The sequence below is a fragment of the Lygodium microphyllum genome, chromosome 8, assembly GCF_053477565.2.
Source record: "Lygodium microphyllum isolate KBCC chromosome 8, Lygodium_microphyllum_v1.1.10, whole genome shotgun sequence".
NCBI lineage: Eukaryota > Viridiplantae > Streptophyta > Polypodiopsida > Schizaeales > Lygodiaceae > Lygodium > Lygodium microphyllum.
This window is the reverse complement of record NC_141142.1, coordinates 58,578,131-58,605,198: the sequence shown is the minus strand read 5'-3', so window position 1 is coordinate 58,605,198 and position 27,068 is coordinate 58,578,131. Positions and strand designations below refer to the sequence as shown.

The window sequence follows — 27,068 nt, the reverse complement described above, 5'->3', positions numbered from 1 at the left end:
TATAGTGCCTTTTTGAGCTTGCATACCAAATGTTCTGAGCCTTCAACTGCAAAACCAATGGGCTGCTGTACATAAACTTCCTCCTGAAGTTCCCCATGTAAAAATGCAGTCTTGATATCTAGCTGATGTACTGTCCAACCATAATGTGCAGCCAAAGCAATCATAGACCTGATGGTCGTCATACGGGAAGTAGGAGCAAATGTCTCCTCATCAATGCACTTAACAGCCTTGTTGTCGAATTTTCTTCTAAGTACCTGTGGAATATGGGCATAGGCTAGACACCCAAAGGTACGAAAGTGACCAACAGAAGGTTTACGGCTGTTCCAAGCCTCAAATGGTGTGATGGTCTTCAAGGCTTTGGTAGGGCATCTGTTCAAAATATGGCAAGCACACATGACTGCTTCCATCCAAAAACTATGAGGCAAGCTCTTTGCCTTCAGCATACATCTGGCCATCTCCATGAGTGACCGATTTTTCCTCTCTGCTATCCCATTCTGCTGTGGAGTATAAGCTGTAGTATACTGATGGACTATGCCCTTCTACTGCAAAAAAGAATTCAGTATAGAGGACATGTATTCCCCCCCTCGGTCCGAACGGAGAGTCTTAATTTTGCATCCAGATTGGTTTTCAACAAGTGCATTGAAAGCCAAAAATGCATCATACACTTCTGACTTCTTTTTCAAACAGTAGACCCAGCAAAAACGTGTGAAGTCATCAATGAATGTCACAAAATAATAACCACCACCCAATGACATGGTCTGCATAGGCCCACAAACATCTGAATGCACCAACTGCAATCTGGTTGTTGCTCTGAAAGCAACATCATGAGGAAATGAGAACCGATGCATTTTCCCCAAAATGCATCCCTCGCATAAGTGATCAGGAGGTCTCTCCAAGAGAGGTAAGCCATCCAGCATCTGAGTACGCTGCAAAAGCATCAAGCTGCCAAAGTTTACATGCCCCAAACGAGCATGCCATAACTCCACCTGTATCATAGCAGGAGTAAGAGTGGATGTCAAGTATGCTGACTGATCTACTGAAAGAGCATCCAACTCATATAAACCATGACACAAAGATCCTGTCAAGACCAAAGTCATGCATTCTTTTTCTCTTACCATGCAACGGTCATCATCAAAGGTGACCTGCATACCACAACGTGCCAAAGAAGAAATAGAAAGCAAATTTTTCTTTATTCCAGGAACAAACAATGCATCCTGCAGGCGGAGAATAGAGCCATCAATGGCGGTGAGCTGAATCTCCCCAATACCACGAGCAGGGTATGATGCATTATTGGCACACTGTACCGATTTTCCAACGGGAGGTGCACTAACTGAAGCAAACAAATCTCTGTGAGATGTAATATGTCTAGAAGCACCACTGTCAAAGAACGAAGTGTCAGCATCCTCTGTAGAGCTAAGTGCTCTATCGGCCCAAGAGATGTCATAATTGCAAGTGTAAAAACAATAGTCCCTATCCACAACAAAGGACGCGGACTCACTAGCAGTGGAAGGAGTAGTAGAAATATACATTCCTGACTCCTTCTTCTTCTCTTTGGCAATGCGCTTTCTGCACTCAATGATATAGTGGCCGGGCTTCTTACAATAATGACATTTTCCTTTCTTTTCTTGCGTCCCCCCTTGTGACTGATTCTGCGATGTGCCCGAAGTGCCAGAACTCTGTGAAGCATTTTTCACCTTGCTGTTCTTGCCTTTCTTTCTTGCCACAAAAGCCCGCTCAGAGACTATAGCATCCAGACCACTATTTTTCCGTGTTTGCTCCTCCTCTAGAAGCAAACTAACCAGCTGAATGAAAGTGAGTGGGTGCTCAGCAATCCTCATGGTGAGGTTTAATGCAGTATGAAAAGACAAGTACGAAGGAGGTAAGGAATTCAAGGTGGTGGATATCAACTGTGCATCCGAAAAATACTCATCTACATTCATGAGCTGCTCCCTCAAGTCCTGAATCTTATTTAAGTGATCCTGCATAGAATCACCTTCATGCATCTTTAGAGTTTCCAACTCTTTCTTCAAGAAAGAGATCCGAGTCTCATTCTTTCCTGCAAACATATGCTCCAAAGTCAACCATGCATCTCATGAAGAAGATGCCGAACGGATATGAGGTATGATGGACCGCTGAACTGCCAGAGCAATCAGCAACAAGGCCTGTGCATCACGGGTATCCCAAGCTTTTTGAGCTGCAATTCTTGGAGGAAGTGGCTGAGGTGGAGCGGGCTGAGGTCCCCGCTGTCCACGTGCGCCATGGGGAGGAGGAGTAACGGGAACTACAACTCCCGGTCGAGTTTCCTCTCCACTAACATAATCCCATAAATTCTTGGCCACTAATACATTCTTCATCATGAATGACCAAAGGGAATAGTTGTTTCCGTCCAGTCTGTCTTCCTTGGATACATACGTAAAGACATCACCTCCCTGATTTGCCATGATGACAAATTTCCAAAGACAAAATGAGCAATGTCAAAGCAGTATGAACTGGAAACCTGCAAATTTCCAGAAATTGCAGCAAACACGTTTCTGCAATTAATGTGCAAGGGCGTACTCTGTCAGAAAACTGTCTTTTAATGCATGCTTCCCAAGGTGCAAACAGTGCACTGCAACACTATTATCTCAAAATCCCCAAAATTTTTTGCCAAAATTTCTGTCAAAACAGTCTTTCTGTGACTGTACCAGCAGTTCAAATGCAACTGCCCACAAAATAAACAAAAGCCCCAAAATTTCTGATGATCCAGTCCAGAAATTTGCATGAAATTTATCCCCCACTTGTTCTGTGCTTGCCGCGTGTGAACCTCCTCTTCCAGAACTGTGTTCTGGGCTGAAATTTAAAAAAAAAAATTGTTTAAAATTGTACCTGATGCAGAGCAGGCTGGCGAGCAGACGCAGGTTGCTGATGTGGACATGTCAACTGCGGGAGAACAGTCGCGAGCTGCTGACGTGGAGGTTTCAAAACGGCGGGCAGGACGGGCTGACGTCTGACCTGCGGGCTGCGCGTGGTGTGTGTTAGGTCGTCGGACGAGCAGGCTGCACAGTGGCAGGTCGTTTGGTGGGCGTCGTTTGACGTAGTGCTGCTGATGTGGATGACAGGCGACGCAGGACAGTTGAGTCGTCTGGCGGGCAGACTGTCTGAGGAGGAGCTGACCAACGTATGACGGGCGGACGACAGGCAGACAGTCAAACGAAGGCTGCGCACAGAGGAACAGCACGCCTCAGTGCTGACGAAACTGACTGCTGGCGAGACTGACGACAGGCAGACTGACTGCTGACGTGGGCTGGAGCTGGCGTCGCCCTTCAGACTGGTGGCGACGACTGGTGAACGTGCTGGAGGCAGTCGTGCTGGAGCGGAACTGGCGTGGACTGCAGACAGCAGACTGCAGGCTGAAGCTGAGTTCAGAGCTGAGCTCTGATACCAAATGTGAGAGCAGAGGATCGAGGTACAGCTGGGATTCAGCAGACAATGTGAGAGTGAGAGACAGAGTTGAAGCACGACACCCAAGAGAATAGACTGAATGAGTGTAACCTGAAAGTACAAAGTACAATCCTTAAACCTTAGGGTTGTAGGGGGTGTTCACACCCGACACACACTAAGTGCCCAAATGTGTGTAACATAAGCACATAAGTACATACGACAATAAGACCATAAGTCTGGGGGAAAAAACCTCTCTTACCGAGAGTAAAAAGTGCCCCAGTGTCCTACTGATCACTGACACTCCCATATGAGCGTAGGCGTAAGTAAGGCGTGAGTCAAATACCCAACATTATTGACTTAGGCTAGGTCTTTGGACATGTTTAGTTTATGATTTTAATTGAATGACTGTTTTTGCTTAAATTTTGTTGATGTTGTAAAGAAGCTCTTTTTCTTTGGATCATAGCAACATTGAAGCATGTGTGGTCTAAAGTGCATATGGACTTAATAGATCTAGGCACATTTATTGGCTTCCTCAAGTGTCTTCAGAGCATTGTGCTGAACTTCTCTTTTAAGAGGTTTATCTAACACTTACATGAATCGCTTGGTTTTTGAAAGTCATGTATCCCTTGTGATTTGAGGAGCATCTTAGGATACTCTGCATTATATGTTGGCAAATGCTTTCTCTTCTTCATGGCCTTATCCCAATTCTCCAAATTCCTTTCTAATTCACTTTTTGATAGGAATTCCAGAAATATAAATTCAAAATGAGCCCAATCTTCAAGGATCTTACAAGTTTCTTTCAAGCTCATCCTTTTTGCAAGCGTATTTATATTGCATAATTATTTCTATCTCTCTTCTCTTCTAAATTGGGGTGGTTTAAGGTCATTTACTACCGATTGTCTCGAACTCTGAGTAGAGTCTCTTTTTTTTTTTGGAAGAGGGTTGAATTAATGAATTGAAATATTTACAAAGGGTCTAGCCAATGAAGCACACTCGAAGACAAGTAGAAAACAACACATGGAGCCAAAATGCCACAAAAAACATAAGGCTACAAGATTAGAAGGGGATCACAAAGCGGGCACAAGCGGGCACAACTAGGCTGGTGTGGATGATATCCATCCATGGAGTAGCCACCTCTTTGAAGATCACAACACTGAGACCATGGATGTAGTTTTCCATAGTAATAATCCTCGAATGTAGCCCACATGACCAGCGATACTTGAGGTCGAATAAAAAATAAAAGCATTGCATGTCTGCTAGATGTGCCAAATGCCAGTCTAATGCAGAAAATAAAAAAGACAGGGAGACTCTCTAGACATCGTGTTTTGTGAATGCAACTGTAGCTCTTTACTCATCATTTCAACATACATAGATGTTCAAGGCATATTTACATGAATGGATCCAGCTGATAGAACCACCTTTGTTTAACTTTCCCAAACGTCAGCCAACCAACTTAATTGTCTTCATTTGGTGTGTGAAATTCTCTCTAAGAGGGGGCCAGGGGGATATTGTCAAATCCCTTGTGGTAATGTACTTGTTAATCTCCGCATAGAATTGCTATATGGAAAATTTTGATTCAACTTGCAACAATCATATATTTTCAACATAACTGCTTGTAGGACTGATGCCTTGGATATGAGCCGAAAAACAAAACTCACATTCATCCATAGATTGGATAGTAGATTCATATTTCATGGTAATTGGCTTCAATTGCATCTGGAGTTAACAAGAAACACTGTCTATCTAAATATGCACTAAGTTGAGTTGGCTTAAACTGGTGATATGGTCTCATAGTTTTAACTTATGAGTTCCTTTCATTGCTTGATTTCTTACAGCATAGCTGTGACATGATGCAGGCTTCTAAATGGGAATCAATTCTCAGGGTCATTGCCAGAATCCCTAGGCTATCTTCCAAATCTAATCAGGCTGCAGGTAGATGAAAATAAGATTTCGGGCTCTATACCTCAGAGCTTTCAGTATCTGAAGACAGCCAGGCATTTGTATGTACCTTCTGTCTTCAATGTTCAAGTTGTAAATGACATAGATTACAAGCTGTGATATATTCCTTAAATTACTACACCATGCTTCTTGAATATGGTTAAAGGAGAAAACAGCAAAAGTTAATAAACTGTGGGAAACTGGAGCTTGTGAGAGGAGATAATGAGCAATTTTCTGGAAAATCAGCGACAAGCTAAAGTTGAGTTGGAAGAAAAAACGTTTTCTAAAAATGATCATCGTGTGGCCATATGCAGTCATATGAATAACAATTCAATCAGTGGGAGCATTCCTCCAGAGCTTGGTGAGCTTGATAGCCTCATACACTTGTGAGTTGCTTGTGAATGCCCATTTTGTGTTTTTAAGCTTGGCCTTTGTATGGAAGCTTAACCATGTGACAAAGTCATTCATTTTACAGATTATTAGATAACAATGAGCTAACTGGTTCACTGCCTCCTGAATTGTCCAAAATGCCAAACCTAATACATTTGTAAGTCCTATATTTTTGGAATTTGGAACTTATCCCTTTATTGTTTGTTTGCAGTACTTACTTCTTATGCTCATTGTTCTGCCACAGACAGTTAGACAACAACAAGCTCAGTGGATCGATACCCTCAAGCTATTATAAGATGTCCCAACTTGTGAGAATGTGAGAATGAATTCCTTAGACAGTGCTAAACCAATCTGCTATTTGTTACTTCCTTCTTTCTCTGCATTTAATCAATCAGTTGAAGTCTAGGTTTTGCATCTCAACTGCTGTTATGAAATACTCTTGAATAGTTTGCTAACTGAGGCACTGCTTTTGCTCGTCATTATTTTAAATAAGCCTATCCTTGCTTTAAGGAGCATATGTCTTGTAGATCAATGAATCACATAATTTACATCATTTTTCCGCAAAGATATTCATTTCTTTTTCCATTTACAAATCCTCGACAGCATGTGCAATACACTTGTGGGCATGGACTATAGTTGGATTCGGACACATATGATTCAGCATACCAGACGTCTGTAAATGTCTGGTATGCAGACATATGAAAGCCATTTCATGCCTATCCATTTTTTGGGTTTTAAAAAAATTGCTCCCAACTTGTCAAAACTGCTGCTTTTTGTTTGGTGACATTTTTTGCCGCAGCCTCAATATTTTCCCCTATAGATTACCTGCATGTGCAGCCTACGTGCCTCAGCTTGTTCCTGTGCAACCAGCAAGATCAATCATTAACCTGTGCACTGTGCAGAACCAGGGCAGCATTTGCAGAAATTCAGATTTAGGGCAGTGTGCTCAGCATGTGCAAAAATAGGGTAGCATGTGCTCAACCCATGCATATTGCAGTGTGCTCATTGTTGAGTGCTCATCCTCATCCTCTCTCTCTCTCTCTCTCTCTCTCTCTCTCTCTCTCTCGTGCTGTAGTTCTGAGTGCTCTATAGCCTACACTCTCTCAAAATTCATACAGTTCACTTGTCGAATTTCGTTGTCTTTTATGCTTGTTTTTTAGAGTGTAAGCTTTGTCGAAATGTTTAAAATTCCTACCAAGGTTCAACTTATCATTCTTACATATTTCTAGTTTTGAAAGCAGAAAATGAGGGCAACATATGATTCAGCCAGCCCAGGGGTCTGAACCATACTTTCATACCTGTGCACGTCTTTCATACCCATGCACGTATGGAAGTATGAAACGTAGGTTATCAACTATGGCATGGACTATGTTAAATATATAGATCATGATTTATTAATTCTACAATGTTGGACTATTATTCAGATGATAAAAGCTTTAGGATTGATCATTTTGGGGGGATTGGTTAGGCAAAGTTGTGTTTTTGGTAGTTTGTTATAGTCACACATCTCTTCCCATCTACATTGACAATTTAACTGTGAAGGAGTGGATGCAAGGGTCAGGCTTCCTGATGATAGTTGACGGTTCCTTTTTCATGAGACACCGCAGGGATCACTCACAAAGATTAAAGGATTCATTGCACCCTTTAATAGGGTTTGAATTGATTTATTTAAGTTTCCTCTGTTTAGACTTTGTGGTCCAGCTCTATGCTTTCTTGTGTGGACATATTTTGTCATCAGGCTATTCCTTAGGCTGGAATTTTACTTCTACAAACTGCTTACTTATAGCTTTTGTTTGTATGGTCTATCTTGGTAGTTTTTATTTATTATCATTGCTAGTTTGTACATACAAGGCAATTTTGTAATGTTTTTGATCATGGAGGTCTCGTGGAGACATCAATTAGACAAGCATATGACCTTCTTAGAGATAGATGCTACATTTGTTGAAGATGCATGCTAGATGTTTTAAATGTGGTGTCCTGTTTGGCTCGTTTGCTCATTACTGAAATGGAGTGAAAACAGCACTGAGTACCCATTATTCAATGACATTTTAGGATTGATGATTTGAAATTCTGCTTGCAACCTTTAATTGATGCTCATGTGCAGTTTTAGGTTTTTAAAAGGTATCGTCACTATATATGTTTGTTTTCGATTTGTATAGGAGCTTAAGAAACTGCAATCTGAGTGGCACCATTCAAAACATCACAGACCTAATACGTTTACAGTTTCTGTGAGTAAATTTGTGGTTACTTGATGGCATGTTTAATTTCTCATGTCCTTTTTTATTAATGCTATCTAGTTTCTTCTTTTCAGAGACCTTAGCCAGAATTATTTCCATGGTGAACTTCCTCCCAAATTTCCAGCAAACTTGAATTCATTGTATGTTCTTACATCGCCCCTCATAGTATACTATAATTCTCATAACTTTCCCCCTTTATAGTTGTCATGATGACAGAGAGTTCAGGTACCTCAGACGCACCTTGAACATCTCACCAGTTAAGCCATATGAAAGGTCTAATTTAAAATGAGTGTTTTTTAAAGTGAGATCAATAGCATTTGAAACTTGAAAAGCGAAAAATCATTTCAATATGGGTTAACCTTTTATTCTGTGTTGTTTATTGGGCAGGATTTTGTCGTACAATAGCATCAATGGAACACTGCCTCAAAGTATAGCCGAACTGGAGAATCTACAGTTTCTGTAAGTTACTCTTTGAAACTCTTACATAGGAATAGTGGCAAAAACCCAGCATTTTATTTAACTTTATTGAGCTGCTATAGAACTAGTATGTACACTCTCCCAGGATTCTGTATACACATAAACTGACAATGGCCCTTGTCAAAAGAAAAAGGAAGCTCTAGTCATAGAAGCTGTAAATGTTATCATGAACTGGTGTAAGTGCTTGTGGCAAAAACCCAGCATTTTATTTAACTTTATTGAGCTGCTATAGAACTAGTATGTACACTCTCCCAGGATTCTGTATACACATAAACTGACAATGGCCCTTGTCAAAAGAAAAAGGAAGCTCTAGTCATAGAAGCTGTAAATGTTATCATGAACTGGTGTAAGTGCTTCATTTTCATATAAACTGTAAAGAAGAGTTAGTCGACAATGGCAGCTGTATGCTTGAGCTCCTTAAAAAAATTGAATTTTGATTGCAGAGAGCTGAGAAATAACAACTTAAGTGGAGTGATCCCTTCAAATCTCACCGCTAGTGTTAATTACACTAGGCCATCAGCCAAACTGTTTTTGTAAGTAGCCTATTTTGTCAGTTGACAAATCATGACAATGGTCTAGAAAATTGTGAACATTTTGAGAAACACTGTGTTGTCTTTTTGTAGAGATCTTCGAGAGAATAACTTTGAAACAAATGATTATATAGATTACCCATCAAATGTGACATTCTGGTAAGTGATAATGTGGTTAAAATACACACTTCAAATGAAATAATCAATTATCAGTCTAATTGATCTTTTGATGTGGGTAGAAGTAGTTTGGAATGCACACTTGGTAACCATCATCCATCACGAAGTATATAAAATTCCATTTCTCAGTCCATTCTTTTGACCAGGCTGAATGGAAATCCAGCATGTGGGGACAGACTATCAGCCAAAGAATGTGACAAATCAAATCTAAATGCTGACATTAAGAACATCAGCAATGAGATTCCTGCTCCTTCTTTACCTGTTGCATGTAGCGACAATACCTGTGACTCGTCTCTAAACCAGGAAGTGGCATATGGCGTTTTGGAACAGTTCAGGATTTGTCTCTGTGCTGCCCCACTGTTGGTGGGGTACGGCTTGAAGAGTCCTGGATTCAGCTACTTCCCACCTTTTGAGGATGACTTTGTTAAATATTTGTCTGACGGATTGAAAGTGTTTCCATATCAGCTAAACATATCAGAAGTTCACCTTGAGGGCACAAGAATACGAATGACTATCAAGTTATTCCCAAGCACTCCCTTGCATCGCTTCAACGACTCTGAGGTGATTCGCCTTTATAATACCTTTACAGATTGGCTAATTGCAGACAGCCCATTTTTTGGTCCAGCAGAGCTATTACAATTTCATATAACATATCCTTACAATGGTAAAATTACACATATGTGATTTATGTAATCAAATACCTGTTCCTTTGGAAAGACACATGCTTTCAAAATTTTCTATATTGCCTGTAAATGTGTCATGCTATCAGAAACTTTTGTGGAGGCAAGCCGTCAGGGAGTTAAAGGAGGTGTAGTTGCTGGTATTGTGATTGGATGTTCTTTATTTACTGCGGTACTAGTAGCAGGTGGCATGTTTTTACTGCTTGCACGTCGAGGCCATCATAAGAGCAAGGCTTCCAATAAAACAGGTAGCCACAAATCTAGACACCTTCTTGGTTTGCATCAATCTGCTTTCACTGTAAGCTGGATTTGTATCTGTTGTTAGTTTTGCAGTACAGCTTTTACAAGAGTGCAGCATTGCGAAACATTGCTATTAATATTTCTGTTATTACATTCAAATAATGAAAAGTGCATACTTAGGACTGCCCTTGGCTTGTACGCCATTATTCAAAGGCTGGCCTTGAAGATTTGACCCTCTGTTGCTTAGCTCCAAAAAAGGGTATGCTATCTCTAGGCTTCACCAGTGTGCTGACTTCCAAAATTACTGACTAAGGAGATGGCCTACCAAAGATACATGGAAATAAAAAGAGTGGTAAATATTTTAACTCAAAGAATGTCAAGATTCTACAACGACTCAATAGAATGGCCGGAGCGAAAAGGGGTTGCTCAACAGCAGAGTTGGACCTGTAATGTCAATATAGGCCTCTCAGGGTGGAGAAATGGGTCACGAGCATGTGTCTAAGCAGTGGTACTGGGATCCATGTGTGTAGCAGCATATAACTTCATGGAGCTGGTTCATCCACGTGGCTCTTACGATGACCATGGCACCATAGGTGTCGGTACACTAGACACTCAGCTAGCAATCCAAAAAGCTCAACATGCCACAATAGATAATCTTCAGTCAATCAGGGAAGCTTAACGAGATGGGGAAGCTCTTTTGGAGAGTCACAGAGGCTGCCATTGAGTGCCCTGAAAAATGAACTCAGAAAACAAATGCCCATGCCTAAGGGAAAAGAGAGAAACAGAGGAATCGTTATAAGAACTAGTATGTGATTGAGTGCCAGAATTCATTTATAATAAATACACATGAGAATACAATGGAGATGGAGAAAGGGCAGGTACAAGGGGCGCAGTGAAAGGGGCAAACGGCAAGAAGGAAGATGGCTGAGATGAGTACAGGATCGAATGGAAAAATCTGATGGCAATAACAAATAGGGCAAGCTATTAAAGTCTGGCAGAATCACCAAAAAAGGGAATAGGGGAAGGAGAACCAATCAAGTTGGTATGCAGCCAAGCCATTGTTGTCAACTCTTAATGTACTCTGATGGCAACTGATGCTTTGATGACTTGATGCAGCTGATCATGGAATAGGCTAAAATGACCATTTTAGTGCGGCCATACTCGGAACACTCTCAGAGGATTTTGGTCAATTGTGCCCATACATTGAGATGTACCGTCTTGTACTTTTTCCTCTCATCAAGTTCATGTCCCACTATTGCTCACATAGGTTCTTCACTGGTGCTTGGGTTCTTGCTGCTTTCTATCTCTGTTTTACCGCTCGTGTGCATTGCCATGCAGCCTGCCAGATTCGAGCCCCAAATCATTGGTGAAACTAGGAGCACTCATCAATCTGAGATGGTTAAAAAGGTTAGCATATTGTGAGTAATTCATATTATCTGAAGACTGCAATAGCTTATCCAATGAAAGAAATGCATTTGCATGTCTGCCAAATATCCAAAAGTTCCTATGAGTCCAAATATAAAAAAATCCCCTCATGTTGCAGCATAGAAAGCTGATAACTTGCCTTAGCAATGGAGTAAATATATCTGGCGGTCTAGAAAACCTCATAGACCTACATAAAACTGGCTCAACAAGAGCCTCTGGCTGTCCCACATGTATCTCCTATAAGGCATGGGGCTGTCCACCATCCCGTGGCACTCCCACCTCAGCATTTTCTGGCTATCCAAGCCTTGCATAATGTGGAATAGGCTGTAAATTATGCTCATGTGCTACCTGCCCATCTCTTGAGACAAACTCTATGAATCTCAACCATTTTAGTGGGATGTAGATGTCATGACAGTTGCAATGTCATAGTAAATGTTTTGCTTTGCAGCATGGGCACCATGCAGTTACTTTTTGCTAGAGGTTCCCTAACAAAGAGGACCTTGTGAGGATTGGTAGCTTCAAAGCATGTCGGTCATACAAAAGTTTTGCAATTGTGGAAACCATATTCACATGTTGTGGAAACCAAGGCTTGTTGATAATTGATCTAGAAACTTTAGCTATTGGGAATGTTGACAAAGGAAACCTCCATAAATGGCACGATCTTTCCTTCTCAGAGTGAAGTCTTCACATCTCTTCCATGGTTAGGATCGTGTAAAATCATTTCAAAGGACTGCAATTGCAGTTGCCAAGCTGACTTGTAATGCGTATGTAAGTCTTTGTTGTAATCTTTTGTTCAGTAGTTGAAGAAGAGAGTTACATTGGTCACATCCCACTTGCATCGTAAGACCTTTTGTTCTAAATCATAGCATACTAAATTTCTATGTAAGCATTGTTGTCATTGACTTGATGTCTTGAAAAAGCTATATTATGTTTCATATAAAAGCCTATATCATAAAGTGTTCAAGTCTATTAGCCATCATTTCAATGATCACTTCATAGATAATTAGCATGACTAATGGGCCGCCATTGAGTTTGACTAAGCATTATTGCCAAGAAAATTGCAAAACAACTTGAATCCATGGTTGATTTGTCATCATCAATGACATAGGTCCTTTATGACCACTGGATAATAGCATACAGTGTGGCCAGTAACATTTGACTGACCCAAGGGGGGAGGGGGAATCCCTTGGGGTTACATTGGGTTACCTTTCCTCTCTATTTTCTGCAGCATAGATGGAGAAGAAGAAGACCTTTGCTGCAATAGTTAGTCTCTATACATATCCAATCCTGCCACCAATAGTGACACCTTTGTCATGGGAGTCATACTTGTGACGTGTTAGAAAAAGTTCATGAGTCATGAGAGCTTAGGGTTTAGTCTTTTTCATATTTACTTGTTACCTTTATATACCCACATGGCACTGGTGCCTTGAAGTGGATTGTAATGAATTATTTGATTTGTCCTATAGGTCAATTTTGGCCTCCAAAGGATATAAATAGATCTTTCTTTCTCTCTCACTTTTTTTCTTTTTTCGGTTATTATAATATATCAAATCATACAAGGAACACAAAAGTCACGATGTCGTGCCGCTATGCGGACACAGTGTGAAAAACTCTAGAGTGCATCGTCATTCGGCTTTTTTATTTATCTAGAGAGTCAATGCCATATTAGTCATTAGTGTTAGTGTCCGTAGTGTGGATAGTTCAAAAATACTAGATTTTTGGACAAGTTTAGCCTATTTTTTTATATTTTAGATATAATTTCTTGTAAATATCCAAAAGCTATAGACAACTTCTAGAACAAGATGACATGTAAAAAAAAGCAAGTAGCTTTCAGTCATTTTTTTGGGGGATTTTATGTAAAAAGAAAGATTGGCAAAATCACATGATGTGCGATCGCAGTTTATAGGCAGCAAATAGCACTCCGAACTGGGAGGAGAAGGAGTGATCTGGGAGAATTCTGATCAGGTGGCTTGCTATTTTAGCCCCCTTTCGGAACCAACGGAAGCATCAGATTGACGATCTGAGCATCAGAGATGAAGCTATTGTTTTTATGTACGTTTTTGGTCTACAAGAGATTTATCTTCTCAGGATGCAGAAATAAATTGACAGACTTCAACTCTATGAGTATTCTTCTACATCTTTTATTTCTTTAAACCCTTTCTCTTCCGTCTATTCCTCTCCTTAAATCTCCCTTCACCCCATTGTTTCTTACCTCCGTGGTAGACTTTCGACGCCAAACGCTCCAACAATGGTGAACCCGACGTGAAAGTCGGCAGCAGCAGGTGTGTAAAGATGGGGGATTCTGCAAGTTCAAGTGGTGGTGATGCTTTACAACAAATGATTGATTTGTTGCAGCAACAATAAGAGTAGCAGTTGTTGTCACAACAAGAGATGTAAACTTGGTAGGAAGCAAAAAGAGTTGATTTCTTAGCCATGAATGCATTGCAGGCAGTGGGACAAAAATTGAAGCAGTTTAAGGATCAAAATGTTTTGGCCTTTTGGTCCTTCCTCTTCAGGCCCATCTAAACACATAACACAGAGTAAAATGGAGTAGCAGAAAGAGGTTGAAAAAGCCATACCTGAGTATGTTATGGAGGATGCGTCTTAAGAGAAGAAACAAGAAGGGAAGAAAAGAGACAAGTAGTTGAGTTACAAGAGAAGAAATCCCTTCTCAAACAAATTAAGAAAGAAAAATAGAATGAGAACAGAAACAAATTGTTTGTCGTAAGGTAGACAAAATGGAAAACGATGAAGGTCGTGATGTTCAAGATCGCGAGGCGTATCTTAATCAGCGTGTCCCGTGTCCTTGCTCTCAATGCAAGCTAGAAATCAAATGAAAGTGTCGCTTGTCTATAGAATACATATGACGCTTCAACGAGTTTCAATTGGAGATCATTGATTAGGTGATCTCAAACTTTGAGCAAATGGTAGGCTTAGTGTGTATCAATGATCCATTATATTTACAAACTAATTGAATATCATATACAAAAACATTGGATGTGGCCAGGTTATAGGTTATAATCGGATCTTGAGACTGTCACGAACCTTAAAAAGGTCTTGGAAGATCGCATACTTGTTGGTAGTAGAGTGGAATTCATACTTGGCGAAGTTCTTGGAATCGCGAAGCATAAATTTCATGATGCAATCATTGATATGCTGAAACGAAAAAGACAGTTTGATGGTGAAGTTTTGCAAACATTGATGTAGGTTGACAAAGACATAGAGAAACAACTTCAGAGAGAATATGATGATGCATGTAATGCTGATTTGGAGCAGGCTGATGTTGAAAATGGGTTAAATGAGAGTGTAGACAACAAGCCTGTGGTTGAAATTGGTCTTATGGTGTAGCCTTATATTTTTGAATCAAGGGTGGAAACAAAAGCCTTGGATGATGGTTCTTCATATGCTTGGGTTCGGAGTAAAGACAATACAAAGGCAGTACAGTTTCTCACTGTTTGTGTGGATCATCCCAGCAATTGGGATAGGTTGCGGGATAATCCTATACCACCTCGTGCACGAGAGTTTAAGGGTTTTTAGACAGCAGTGTTATAAGTGGAGGCTATGTCAGTGCCTCTAGGAAGATAATTATGCCTCCAAGAAAGGGGGAAATTGTGTTTGTGTTTGGATTGCAGGAATGGACAGCATGTAGTCTTGGTAGTTTTAAGAATATTTCAGCCATGTGCAAGGCTGAAAAGAAATGTAGGATGGGCTGAAAAAGAGCTGAAGACATATGGTTTGATGGCTGCAAATGAAAGTATTTCAGGGCTGGTTGATGTTAATATAGTGGTTGAAATTTCTGTAACAGTTAATGTTGAAAACCGGGTAGAAACAGAGGTTATTTATGTTGACACTTTAGAGATGTACGAAGTCATTTAAGAGTTTGCTGAGCATGAATGTTATGGGTTGCAAAACAAGGCTGAAGCAAGGGTGGATACAAAGTACAAAATAGTTTCTATGTCTGCGTCTCTACTAGAATCTACACGCGCTGTCAAACGCGCTAAGTCGGCTGCTCTCAATCCGACAACCACCATCCATGATTTATTTCTGATATAAAAACTTCAATCATAGATCCTAATACAGAGAGAGAGAGAGAGAGAGAGAGAGAGAGAGAGAGAGAGAGAGAGAGAGGACTCACCTTGGGTCTTTGGTGTGGACGGGTGGTGGCGCTGCTTCCTTCCCCTTCTTCCTCTCCTTGGTGAGTTGTTCTCCCTTGATGCTTGTTGCTTGTTGTCTCCTCTCTTTGCTTCTTGTTCCTCTTGGGTTAAGCTTGTGGCTTTGCCTTTACCACACGAAAGTGATGGGTTGGCTGAAAAAGTGTCTCAGAAGCCTAGTTTACGGGATCCATATGGAGTAGGACATAAATTTACAGTTGAAACTTTACAGATGCTGAAAATTGGTAATACAAGCTTTCTTTTGCCTTTAGAAAGAGCTTGTTTCTTGCAGATGTTGATCCAACCATAGTTGTACCTATGGTGATCTTTACAGTACCTCATGTGCCATGGAATTTAAAGCCTATTTCAGTACCTCCGGCATATTTGCCTAAGAAGCTAGAGCTTTTGAACAAGAAGATCAAGATGTGGATTTTGGATCCCTCTTCAGCTCCATATTCGAATCTATGGTTTACTGTTCTAAAGAAGAATGGTTTTTTGAGGTTTATACAGGATTTACAACAAGTTAATCAGGTCACCATAAGGAATGTTGGATGAGGCTTGATAGTGGACGAATTTGCAAAAGCATTTGCAGGCAAGGCAATTTACTCTATGGAAAATTTATATTCAGGATATGATCAGTTTCAGCTTGCATTAGAATGCTGGGATATCACTACCATGAAGACACCACTTGGATTGGTTAGGATGTGTACGCTTCCATAGGGAGCAACTAATTCAGTGGCGCATACGATGAATGTTATGCATAAAGTCTTGAGGGAGTATATCCCTCAGTTGACCTTACCCTTTTTTAATGATATGTCGATAAAAGGGTGTGATACCCATGAGAAGAATGAAGAGCTGAATGAGCAAGAATGTAGAAGGTTTGTGGTTGATCATATTGTTGATTGTGTCAGGATTTTGAGCCGTCTTGAAGAATTGCATTTGACTCTATTAGGAGAAAAGTCGGTTTTTGGAGTGGAGGAAGTATTAGTTGTTGGGCACATGTGTGGTTCATATGGAAGAAAGCCCTCACCAGTAAAGATTGATGCCATAAGCAGGATGCGGGAGACATGTTCGAATGTATCCGAGGTAATAAGATTTTTGGGTGCATGTGTCTTTTACTTGATACGGATTCCGCATTTTGCTCATGTGGCTGGAAGTTTATATCAGCTCTTGAGAAAAGGGCAAAAATTTTGGTGGGGTAAACAACATACGAAGGCAGTTCAGAAGTTAACGAGCTTATTGATTTCAGCCCCAACACTAAAGAGAGTAAATTATGAGAATGGGCAGCTTATTATTCTCACGGTGGATACAAGTCCAATTGATATTGGTTGGGCAGTGGGTCAGGATGATGCTGATGGGAATAGGTATGCCATTCAGTTTGGAGTAAAGGTCCTCAATGAACGACAACGGCGGTATTCTCAAGTCAAAAGAGAGCTTTGGAGTGTAGTGACAACTCTTAAGTGTTATAGGGAGTATTTTATGGGAGCTTATGTAGTGGTAGAGACTGATTGTCTACCTCTATTGGGCATGATAGTAAATTACTCAACTCTCGATATTGCCTTGTTATGGTGGATTGTATATATAAAGTCACTTAACCCTGATTTTCAGCATATTGTAGGTAGAGAAAACCCCGTGGCTGACATGCTTTCACAAGCAAGGTTTGAAGATGAAGAGGAGTTGATGAAAGATGAAGAGGACAATGTGATAGGTGCTGAAAAGGACTTTATGACAGTAGGGAATGAGTATGCAGTTGCTGTTACTACAGATACAACTATTGTAATAGGGATTTTAGCAGTAAGAAAAGAGCTTACAGACATGGAGAAGAGATGGGTAGTAGAGAGAAAGCATCATCAGTGTTATGCTTCAATGAGAACACAATTTTTGGAAGAGTTGTATGAGGATGATTGGCTAAAAATAGGCCAATATCTCAACCTCATGATAAAGAAGCTTGAGTGGTTTGAAGTTGAATTCAAAAGGATTAAAAGAAAAGCTTATGGGTTTTTCTTGAAAGACGGATATTTATAGAAGCATGCAAAGAAAAAGAGAAGAGCTCCAATATGCGTATTGGGAGATAGGGCTTCTCAACAACAGGTGATGCAGGAGTTTCATGAAAGTTTATGGGCTAGACATAGAGGAGTTTGGGGCACATTTGCCAAGATCAAAGAGAAGTATTGGTGGCAGAACATGTATAAAGATGTGGAGCATTATGTGGAATCATGCAGTGACTGTCAGATGTATTCCATGGTAAAGCATAGAGATGGGTTACAACCGACCAATCCATTGTCTATGCATTACAAATGGGTAGTTGATTTGGTTACTATGCCTACAAGTTTATGGAATATGAGATATCTTGTGCTTGTACGAGAAGACTTTACAAATCAAGTGAAAGGTCGAGCTTTTAGTACAAAGACTACTCAAGTAGTTTGCAAGTTTTTATTGGAAAAAGTCTTTTGCGGGTATAGTTGTGTTGATAAAGTGGTTGCAGATAAAGGAGAATTGGATGTGGATGAGGCTCATGACTTCTTTTCATGATTGGGTATCAAGCTAGCTTTAACTTCATGCTACAATCATGAAGCAAATGGCAAAAGTGAAAGAGATCATCAGCCTATCATTAAGGCATTAGCAAAGTCATGCAAGGGCAGTATAAAAGAGTGGCCAAGAATGTTACTCTTTGCTTTGTGGGTTGATAGGACCACTCATAGTGCAATTACATGGTATATGCTTGCTGAATTAATGTATGGACAACAACCAATTATGCCTATTGAGAAGACTATTGCTACTTGGAGTGTTTTACCATGGGAAGAGGATTTGACTAGAGAAGAGTTGCTGGTCCTATGTATTAGACAGTTATAAAGAAGGCCTGAAGACATTGAGACAGCCATGAAAAAGCTGAAGACCGCAAGGATCAAGAGCAAAAAGAGGTTTGACAAGCAACATAGACTTCGACCACGAGCTATACAAGAAGGGGACTGGGTGCTGGTTTATGACAGCAGCTTGGAAAATCAGCATAGTGCTTGTCAAAAGATGACAAAGTGGTGGTTTGGTCCATATGTGGTAAGGTTTGTTTTTGACAACGCTACCTATATATTAAACGAGATGGATGGGACAACTCTAAGGATGCCAGTGACTGGAAAACATATCAAGCTCCTTAAACGTAGGGAGTCTTCGGCATATGAGTTGGAGGAGTTGGATATTGAGCATGAACATGAGAATATGGAAGGAGAAGAGGTAGAAGATGAAGACATTGACATGGCATAAGATACTTCTTCTGACACTGCAGATTCATAAGACTTTGGCATATGTTGGAGGATGTGCAAGTTAAGAGGGGGTAAATGTCGTGCCGTTACGCGGACAGAGTATGAAAAACTCTAGAGTGCATCGTCATTCGGCTTTCTTATTGATCTAGAGAGTCAATGCGGTATTAGTCATTAGTGTTAGTGTCCTAGTGTGGATGGTTCAAAAATACTAGATTTTTGGACAAGTTTAGCCTATTTTTTATATTTTAGATATCATTTCTTGTAAATATCCAAAGTTGTAGACAACTTCTAGAATAAGATGACATGTAAAAAAAAGCAAGTGGCTTTCAGCCATTTTTTGGGGTTTTTATGCAAAAAGAAGGATTGACGAAATCGCGTGATGTGCGATCGTAGTATACATGCAACAAACAACACTCCGAACTGGGAGAAGAAGAAAGAGTGATCTGGGAGAATTTTGATTAGATGTCCTGGTACTTTAGCCCCCTTTCGGAGCCAATGGAAGCATCCGATTGGCGGTTTGAGCAGCAGAGAGGAAGTTATCGTTTTATGCACATTTTTGGTCTACAAGAGATTTATCTTCTCAGGATGTAAAAATAAATTGACAGGAAAATAACACGGTCCTTCTATTAGCAAGGTACCATGAAAGCAGCTATAATGATCCATTTGCAGTTTATACATAACTTAAACCACAATACGTTGTATGCTCTAATTTCATATACTTTAAAAAAGGGAGGAGAGACTAGCTCCCAATAGGGTCTAGATATGAGACATTGTAGTGACTCGGAACAAGTGAACCTCTTCAAGGCTACAATGTCAATATTTTATACATCTCAAGAGGTGATAAATAAAATAGAATGTGGTTAAGGAGTTGTTCATAGAGTCCAATTTTCTATCTGAGTTGTAGTTTAGAAATTCACAAATATTTACAAACCTGGTGCTTTTATACATCCTACTATGGTTGGTTTGGCTGTACACTAACAACATGGGAAGCACTTGTACAGCCAATATGGGAAGCACTATGTTTGTTAGGTTCACACTGCCATCACGAATGTCTTTTCTATGTTCTTCCACAAGAGTTGTCTAGACTCTAGACAAGCAAATGAAGAGGACAATTTCTTGCATATAGCATTGGGAACCATATTATTGTAGGTGCTTTGTCTATTAGAGCTCGTATAGGCTTTACAATATTGAAGGACTCGTTTTAGATGAGGTTTTTGCTTGGATTTGGGATTGATTAAGGGATATGTTACTTAAAGGTCCACTCCCCATTCTAATAAGTTAAACAAATGGGAGTTAGGTTCACACTGCCATCACGAATGTCTTTTCTATGTTCTTCCACAAGAGTTGTCTAGACTCTAGACAAGCAAATGAAGAGGACAATTTCTTGCATATAGCATTGGGAACCATATTATTGTAGGTGCTTTGTCTATTAGAGCTCGTATAGGCTTTACAATATTGAAGGACTCGTTTTAGATGAGGTTTTTGCTTGGATTTGGGATTGATTAAGGGATATGTTACTTAAAGGTCCACTCCCCATTCTAATAAGTTAAACAAAATCTAACAAATTCTTTCTAATAAATTAATTAATGTGTGCACCACTTACACATTGATTGATTTTGTCTTTCATAATTACTAATGGACTTGCCCATGTTGAAAACAAATGCTGCAATTTCTTGGACCTGCCTTAGGAAGTGCCAAAGAGAAATCATGTTCCCACGACAAGGAGTTGCCTGCACATAGAGACCTTCTTGATGGTTGTGTTTTGGCTCTCAACTGAGGAACCTTCATAGAAAAACTGTCGCCAACAGTGTATTGTTGTGTTTTGTCATCCTCAGCCCCGACATGGTTGCATTTTGACATCCAGCCTATTGCCTTATTGTCTTCAATCCTAATCCTTTGAGCACCTTCTTGGGCTTGAAAGGGGGGGGGGGGGGGGCGCGGGGGGGGGTGTTCAACGACTAAAATTGAATGCCTCAATTAAGAGAAAATTGTCATGATGCATGCTGGCCTAATTCAACTCCACAGAAACAGTCCCAAAAAGAACTATTCATGGAAAAGGCATTTCAATTTTGGTAGTAGGACAAATGCCCAAAAATCTCCTATATGAAGGACATGTTGTATGCATCCTACTTTTATCCCACATTAAGTGTACACTCCATCATCACTCTTCCTCTCCACCGGCTGCCCTTCATCATACAGATCGTATAGGCCTCCGCCCATCCCTTGGAGCTGTTGTCCTCCTTGGAGTTGGCCCCACCCTCCTTTGCTATTGTCCCTGCTGGTGGTAGTTCCACCTGCCCTTTGGTGGTGACACTTGCCATTGGAGGACCCTTTTCTGATTGCATTTTGCAGCTCAGCGCCTTTCTTCTATCTGCTACAGCTGCCACCATGCCTTGTGCTCCCTTTCCAAGCTGTGTTTTCATCATCAGGCTGCTGCTCTTCACTTGCCACATAGTTTGGAACAGTCGTTTGCACACACACAACTTGGTGGCTCATTTTGGCTGCTAGCTGCTGCATCGTCACATAGAGAGACTGTTGCTAGCTAGTGCGTGGCTGCATTTTGTCATCCTCAGCCTTGACATTGGCATCTTTTGACATCTAGCTTGTGGACTTGTCTTTATCCCTTTGCATCAGAATTCTTCTCTGGCATTGGTGGTTTGCTGCACTTGGGATCTGTTCATGGAGGATTTTCTTATATGCAAAATCTTTATAAGAAATGGTTAAAGAAGACCAAGCCATCTTTCAGCAGTGGCTCTTGCCGTCCTCACCCATCCTTGCCAAAGAAAGATGATGATGATGCACCGTGTCAACAAGCACCAGTCTCACGATTCCAACAGGCATCAGAGGGTCCCTATTATGTGATGTTCCTGGACACATCATCAAAAGATGAGTCTTCCAGCCAAGGGGTAATTAATCTTGAAACCAAACCCGAAGCTCTAATCCCATTTCAACATCTCAAGGGGAAACCTAAGTCCTTACTGCAAAAAGACGTTGGGTCTCGTGGGACATCAGATGAGGACACCACTCCCTTGAAGGAGTCGGATTTGTATCCAGAAGCAGTCCGTGGGACCTTCATCCATGAAGTAGAAGATGAAAGGCAGTTAACTTTTGTGGATGTAGATAGCACTGAATGCCATTTGAAGGTGGGTAGCAGCCTACCGGAAGAGGAGTTGTCAACTTTGTACAACTTGTTGAAAGAGAATTTGGATGTGTTTGCGTGGTCCTACAAAGACCTAAAGGGGATTGATCCCACAATATGTTAGCATCATATTGAATTGGAGCTTGATGCCATGCCAGTACGGCAACGACAGAGGCGAATGAACCCAAATTATTCCACATTGGTGAAAGCAAAGATGCTGAAGCTTCTGGAAGCCGAGTTCATCTATCCAGTGGCAAATAGTGAATGGGTCTCACCCATCGTGGTTGTACCCAAGAAGAATGGCAAGCTTCATATATGTGTGGATTTCCGCAAGTCGATTTCCATATGTATCCCTTCCTTTCATCATTCATTTTGTTACTACATTCATTCGTCAGATTCTCCTCCTCTTGCATTTGCATTCTTGTTTGAGTTCACTATGTGTTGGTTATGTTCGTACACTCATTTCTCTACAAATCCTGGCGTATCTTCACATCGAAGGTAAAAGGTGATTATGCCAGTCCCTTAATGTCTCAATGGATTGGAAATTGGATCAGAAGGCAATAGATCTGAAGGGATTGCTTTGGTGAAGCTTATGTAAGCTCCAGTGGTCTAGAGGGCCCTAATGTTTGCGGAAGCTCAGTTGACAAGAGCACCCAGCCCTTATACTTTGTGAGGATAAGGTGCCTAGGAGGAGGGAAGACATGATTCCCCAGCTCACACTCGCTTCCCTCGTACCCACCAGCATTGAATGTGAGAACAAGAGGGCTAATAGAGGCATTAAGAAGCACTAAACAACATGACTAATGAATGCGTGCTTAGAAAACTGAAATGACAATGAATGACTGCACAATCAAGGTGTGAAATACAATGGATGCTCAAGGAATGGGGGGTCAATTACCAGGAAGCTGGAGCAGGACCCTCGAAGCAAAGGCAAGAGCAGTGCGCACAGGCTTCTATGACTCTGGCTCTGGGTCTTGGGGTGCTGAAGGTTTTGGAGTTGTTTGTGCCATGAGTCAGCAAGATGAGTGTGTCGTACTCAAACGGATCCTTACACAGCAGCCAGCCACCTCTACGACTTAGGGTCCAGATTTTGGGGTGCTGAAGGTTTTGGGGTCTAGTCTGTGCTAGGAATCAGCAGGACGAGTGTTTCGTACTCAAGAGGACCCTTAGAGAACAGCCAGCCGCCTATCAATACCAAAACTGCAAGGGAAATCTATGTTTAGGGTGCCGATCACCTATGCAGCAACAAAGGATGGCAAGCGCTGCAGTTTAGTGTGGATGATGAAGTGGCAGGCTAAGACAACTTGTTTGACTGCAGCGAAAGCGGCATGAGCCTCTGAGCAGCAAACACAGCAGTCTGCAGCAGTTATAGAGGCTGATTCAGCAGCATTTGAAGGCTGTGCAGGTCCAAAAAGCTGTGACGATGTCATGACAGCAGCATAGGCAGTCTTGCATCGTCTGGAGCAGCTAATCAGCAGCCTACTCCCGTGCTTGGGTGCAGGACAGCAGCCTGGGCAGTTGTGGGACAGTCATTGGACAGTAGGTATGCTTGCTGGGACAGCAAACAGCAGTGCCTTTCTAGTGCAGGCTGTGGAAGAATGAAGGCAGTCATGGGCAGTAGCTAGGATGTTGATGAAGGCTGACAGAAAGAGGATGATCGGATAAAGAGTGGCTCCCCCAGTGTGGGCAAGTATGAATGCCCAACCATAGCGTTTTGAGTTTTTCCTTTTCGGAGCTGTACGAGAGCATTGGCTAGTAATTTGTAATTGATTAAGGTGTAATTTTTCGTAGCTCAACTGTTCCCACCACAATCCACTGGTGTTTGTTTCTGTAGCACTCTTCTTTTTAATGTGGCAGAGAATTATTCGGTTTCCAGCTGTTACACATTTCTGAAATTGTATATGATGCTAATGCATGTGTTTCGGAACACAGAGGGGAAACACGTGGAAGCAGTTGGGTTTTGCCTTTTTGGAGCTGTGCGAGATCATTGGCTAGTAATTTGTAATTTGTGCTTAATTAAGGCCTAATTTTCGTAGCTCAACAGTTCCAACCTCAATCGATCTGGTGTTTGTTCCTCTAGCACTCTCCTTTTTAATGTGGGAGAGAATTATTCGGTTTCCAGCTGTTATAGATTTCTGAAACTGTATATGATGCTCACGCATGTGTTTCGGAAAAAAGAGGGCAAACACATGGAAGCAGCCCTGTTGACCAGCTCTGGATATGCTCCTGCAAAACAATATATGTGACATCATTATGCGTATATAGTTTCAAAGTAACCACCATTTGTTTGTATAACTCAAACCGTCTTATTTCCATCACCATTAAGGTTTTTTACGTCGTGCTAATCTGTTCTATTGTTCAATCATAATCATGTCCATGTTGGCCAGTTATTCCACAAGTCAGGGACAGCATAATTAAGAGATTGCTTTCTCAAACTGCAGATAGAGGGCATAAACAGATCAAGATATCTGGTTTGAAAGAATTCACTTTTCCAGAGATGGCTGCAGCAACTGATAACTTCTGTACTTCTGCCGAAGTGGGGCAAGGTGGATATGGGAAGGTTTACAAAGGGCTTTTGCCAGATGGAAGGGTGGTTGCAATCAAGAGAGCACAGGAAGGATCACTGCAGGGTGCGCATGAGTTCTATACAGAGATCGATTTCCTATCTCGACTGCATCATCGCAATCTTGTCTCTCTTTTTGGTTACTGCGACGATGAACAGGAGCAGGTACTAGAACCACGAACGATGGCTTTAATCTCATAAGGCAGTTTTTCTCCGGTGTTGAGAAGACTTGTCTTTTTCCTACAGATGCTGGTGTACGAGTATCTGGAAAATGGAACTCTGCGTGACCATCTCTCCTGTAAGTAGGGCATAGATATTATAAATATTTTAATTTGTAAACAGAAGATTACGAGTCAAATAGAAGTGAATAATATTTTGAGGCTTTTAGATTTTGTCAGTCTTTCTTCTTACACGATATTTGTTTTGAGATTCAGTTTCTTGCATGCGTGAATGTTCATCAATAAAATTGATTCTGTTGATGAGATGTAGCATCTGCAAAGAGGCCCCTAGACTTTCAGGCGCGAATTCAAATAGCGCTCGGAGCTGCACGAGGCATCTATTATCTTCATACTGAGGCTAATCCTCCGATTATTCATCGAGACATCAAAGCAAGCAATATTCTTCTAGACGACAAAAACAAGGCGAAGGTAGCAGATTTTGGACTGTCCAAACTAGCTCCTGTGTTGAATGAAGAGAGTACTACTCCTGGCTATATCTCAACGGTGGTGAAGGGAACTCCAGTAAGATTTCCACCATTGTCAAGCTTTGAGACTCGAGATGTTAACTTTAACTTTTTGATCAGTCTCTTTCCTTGTGTTGCAGGGCTACCTTGACCCAGAATATTTTCTTACTCATAAACTGACTGACAGGAGTGATGTTTATAGCTTTGGTGTGGTACTGCTTGAATTGATCACGGGAATGCAACCCATTTCCCATGGAAAGAACATTGTTCGGGAGGTGATTGCAAATAGTGTTTTTCAGTGAAGGCTAGAATTAGCATTACATTTTCTCATTCACTCTGTGCAAAATGAAACCCTGTTGAACATGATGCAGGTCAACATGGCATATGAAGCAGGAATGATGCTATCATTAGTAGATCCGCAAATGGGATCATACCCATCTGAGGCTCTTGAACCTTTAATAAGGTTGGCGCTGTCTTGCTGCAGCGATTACACTGAATCTCGACCTCCCATGGCAGAGGTTGTAAGACAGTTGGAAGATATACTACGTGCAACATCTGTTCCTGAGTCCTCAAGTGGCTCCGATGTTGCGGGCATGGGAATAGATGACATTCAACGATACAAGTCCTCTCAGCCAAATATCTTTTACCAATCAGCAGATAGTGATCCAAATGATCTCCTGAGTGGAACCATTCAGGAAGTTTCACCAAGGTAGCTGTCACCAGCTCTTGTAATATACGCAACAAACGAGTTCAAGACACGGTAGGTATTTAAATGTATACAAGTGAGAAGTTCCCTTCACATTCCTGTCAATCTCCTTCGAGCATCACAAGTAAACTGGCGCAAAAATGAGAAGAATCATCTATGCTGGGTATAATCAATTGCAGAAAATAAATGCATAGCTAGAACAAATTGTGAAACCCTGCGAGTATGCCTCTCTTAAACGAGAAAACATCCACCTAAACCTTTTCCTCCTCGACAAGTACAGAAATTCAAAGGATGCGCATATTACCAAAAGCAGAAAGACCCCACCTAGCCGAACTCCACACTGCCTCCAAATACAATGGTGTCAAGAGGGCATGAAGTATTAAGTGCTGAAAGCCTACCACACACCTAATTAGCAAAAGCAGAAAGACCCCACGTGCCTCCCCGAATACAATGATATGCCAAGGATATCAAGTATATTAAGTGCTGAAAGCCTGCTGCCCCATTACGGTGTCATCCTTGAGGAGACACATCGACGAAGAGCCTAGAGGGGTACCAAACCTGAGCGCACACGTATTGAGCTCTCAAGCTCGGGAAGAACACATGAACCTGGATCCCGAACAAGAGTTAGGGACACCATCACATAAACTTGCAGGGTTCAGGAAAAGGTTGGTTCAATTGAACTTAGAACTTGTTCACTTTGACAAAAATCCTTCTTAAGTCGTTGGAAGAAAGAAATAAATCCTCTTTAAATTTCTAAAAATGTAGTTATATTTGTTAAATTTATGTACAAGTTACCGTCTTAATAGGGGACACTTTCTTCTCAGATGATGATGAAAATGATTTACTTCTTCTAATAATAAAAAAACTCGAACCCTATAAACTTAGGTAAACTTGGAAGGCAAATACGATGTCGTGTTGCTACGTGCACATCGTGTAAAAAAATCTAGAGTGTGGCTTCCTTTTAGATTGAGAGGCAATGCTACTTTAGGCATTAATTTTAGTGTTCATGGCTCAAAATATTAGATTTTTTTGGATAAGTTTTTAGTTAATTTTTGA

General features: G+C 41.0%; 1 protein-coding gene and 1 long non-coding RNA gene across 2 annotated transcripts in view; one reads left to right on the top strand and one right to left on the bottom strand.

Annotated features, from left to right (window-relative positions):
* The window catches only part of LOC148032341 (putative LRR receptor-like serine/threonine-protein kinase At1g06840), a 37,740-nt gene extending 10,905 nt beyond the window's left edge, over positions 1-26,835 (top strand). The window contains exons 5-20 of the mRNA XM_087682972.1: positions 5,277-5,420; positions 5,673-5,744; positions 5,834-5,905; positions 5,993-6,064; positions 7,908-7,976; positions 8,060-8,125; positions 8,373-8,444; positions 8,906-8,995; positions 9,086-9,151; positions 9,316-9,833; positions 9,939-10,097; positions 24,503-24,789; positions 24,871-24,922; positions 25,114-25,364; positions 25,447-25,581; positions 25,678-26,835. Coding sequence (XP_087539098.1) covers positions 5,277-5,420; positions 5,673-5,744; positions 5,834-5,905; positions 5,993-6,064; positions 7,908-7,976; positions 8,060-8,125; positions 8,373-8,444; positions 8,906-8,995; positions 9,086-9,151; positions 9,316-9,833; positions 9,939-10,097; positions 24,503-24,789; positions 24,871-24,922; positions 25,114-25,364; positions 25,447-25,581; positions 25,678-26,019 — 2,467 coding nt within the window. The 3' untranslated portion in view covers positions 26,020-26,835. The remainder of the gene's footprint in view (positions 1-5,276; positions 5,421-5,672; positions 5,745-5,833; positions 5,906-5,992; positions 6,065-7,907; positions 7,977-8,059; positions 8,126-8,372; positions 8,445-8,905; positions 8,996-9,085; positions 9,152-9,315; positions 9,834-9,938; positions 10,098-24,502; positions 24,790-24,870; positions 24,923-25,113; positions 25,365-25,446; positions 25,582-25,677) is intronic.
* Positions 10,026-11,782, bottom strand: LOC148032342 (uncharacterized). Its single transcript, XR_015691612.1, has 3 exons — positions 10,534-11,782; positions 10,266-10,410; positions 10,026-10,152 (listed from the first exon to the last, which is right to left on the bottom strand). It is a non-coding gene; the product is annotated as an uncharacterized LOC148032342 (long non-coding RNA).
* Positions 26,836-27,068: the final 233 nt, after the last annotated feature.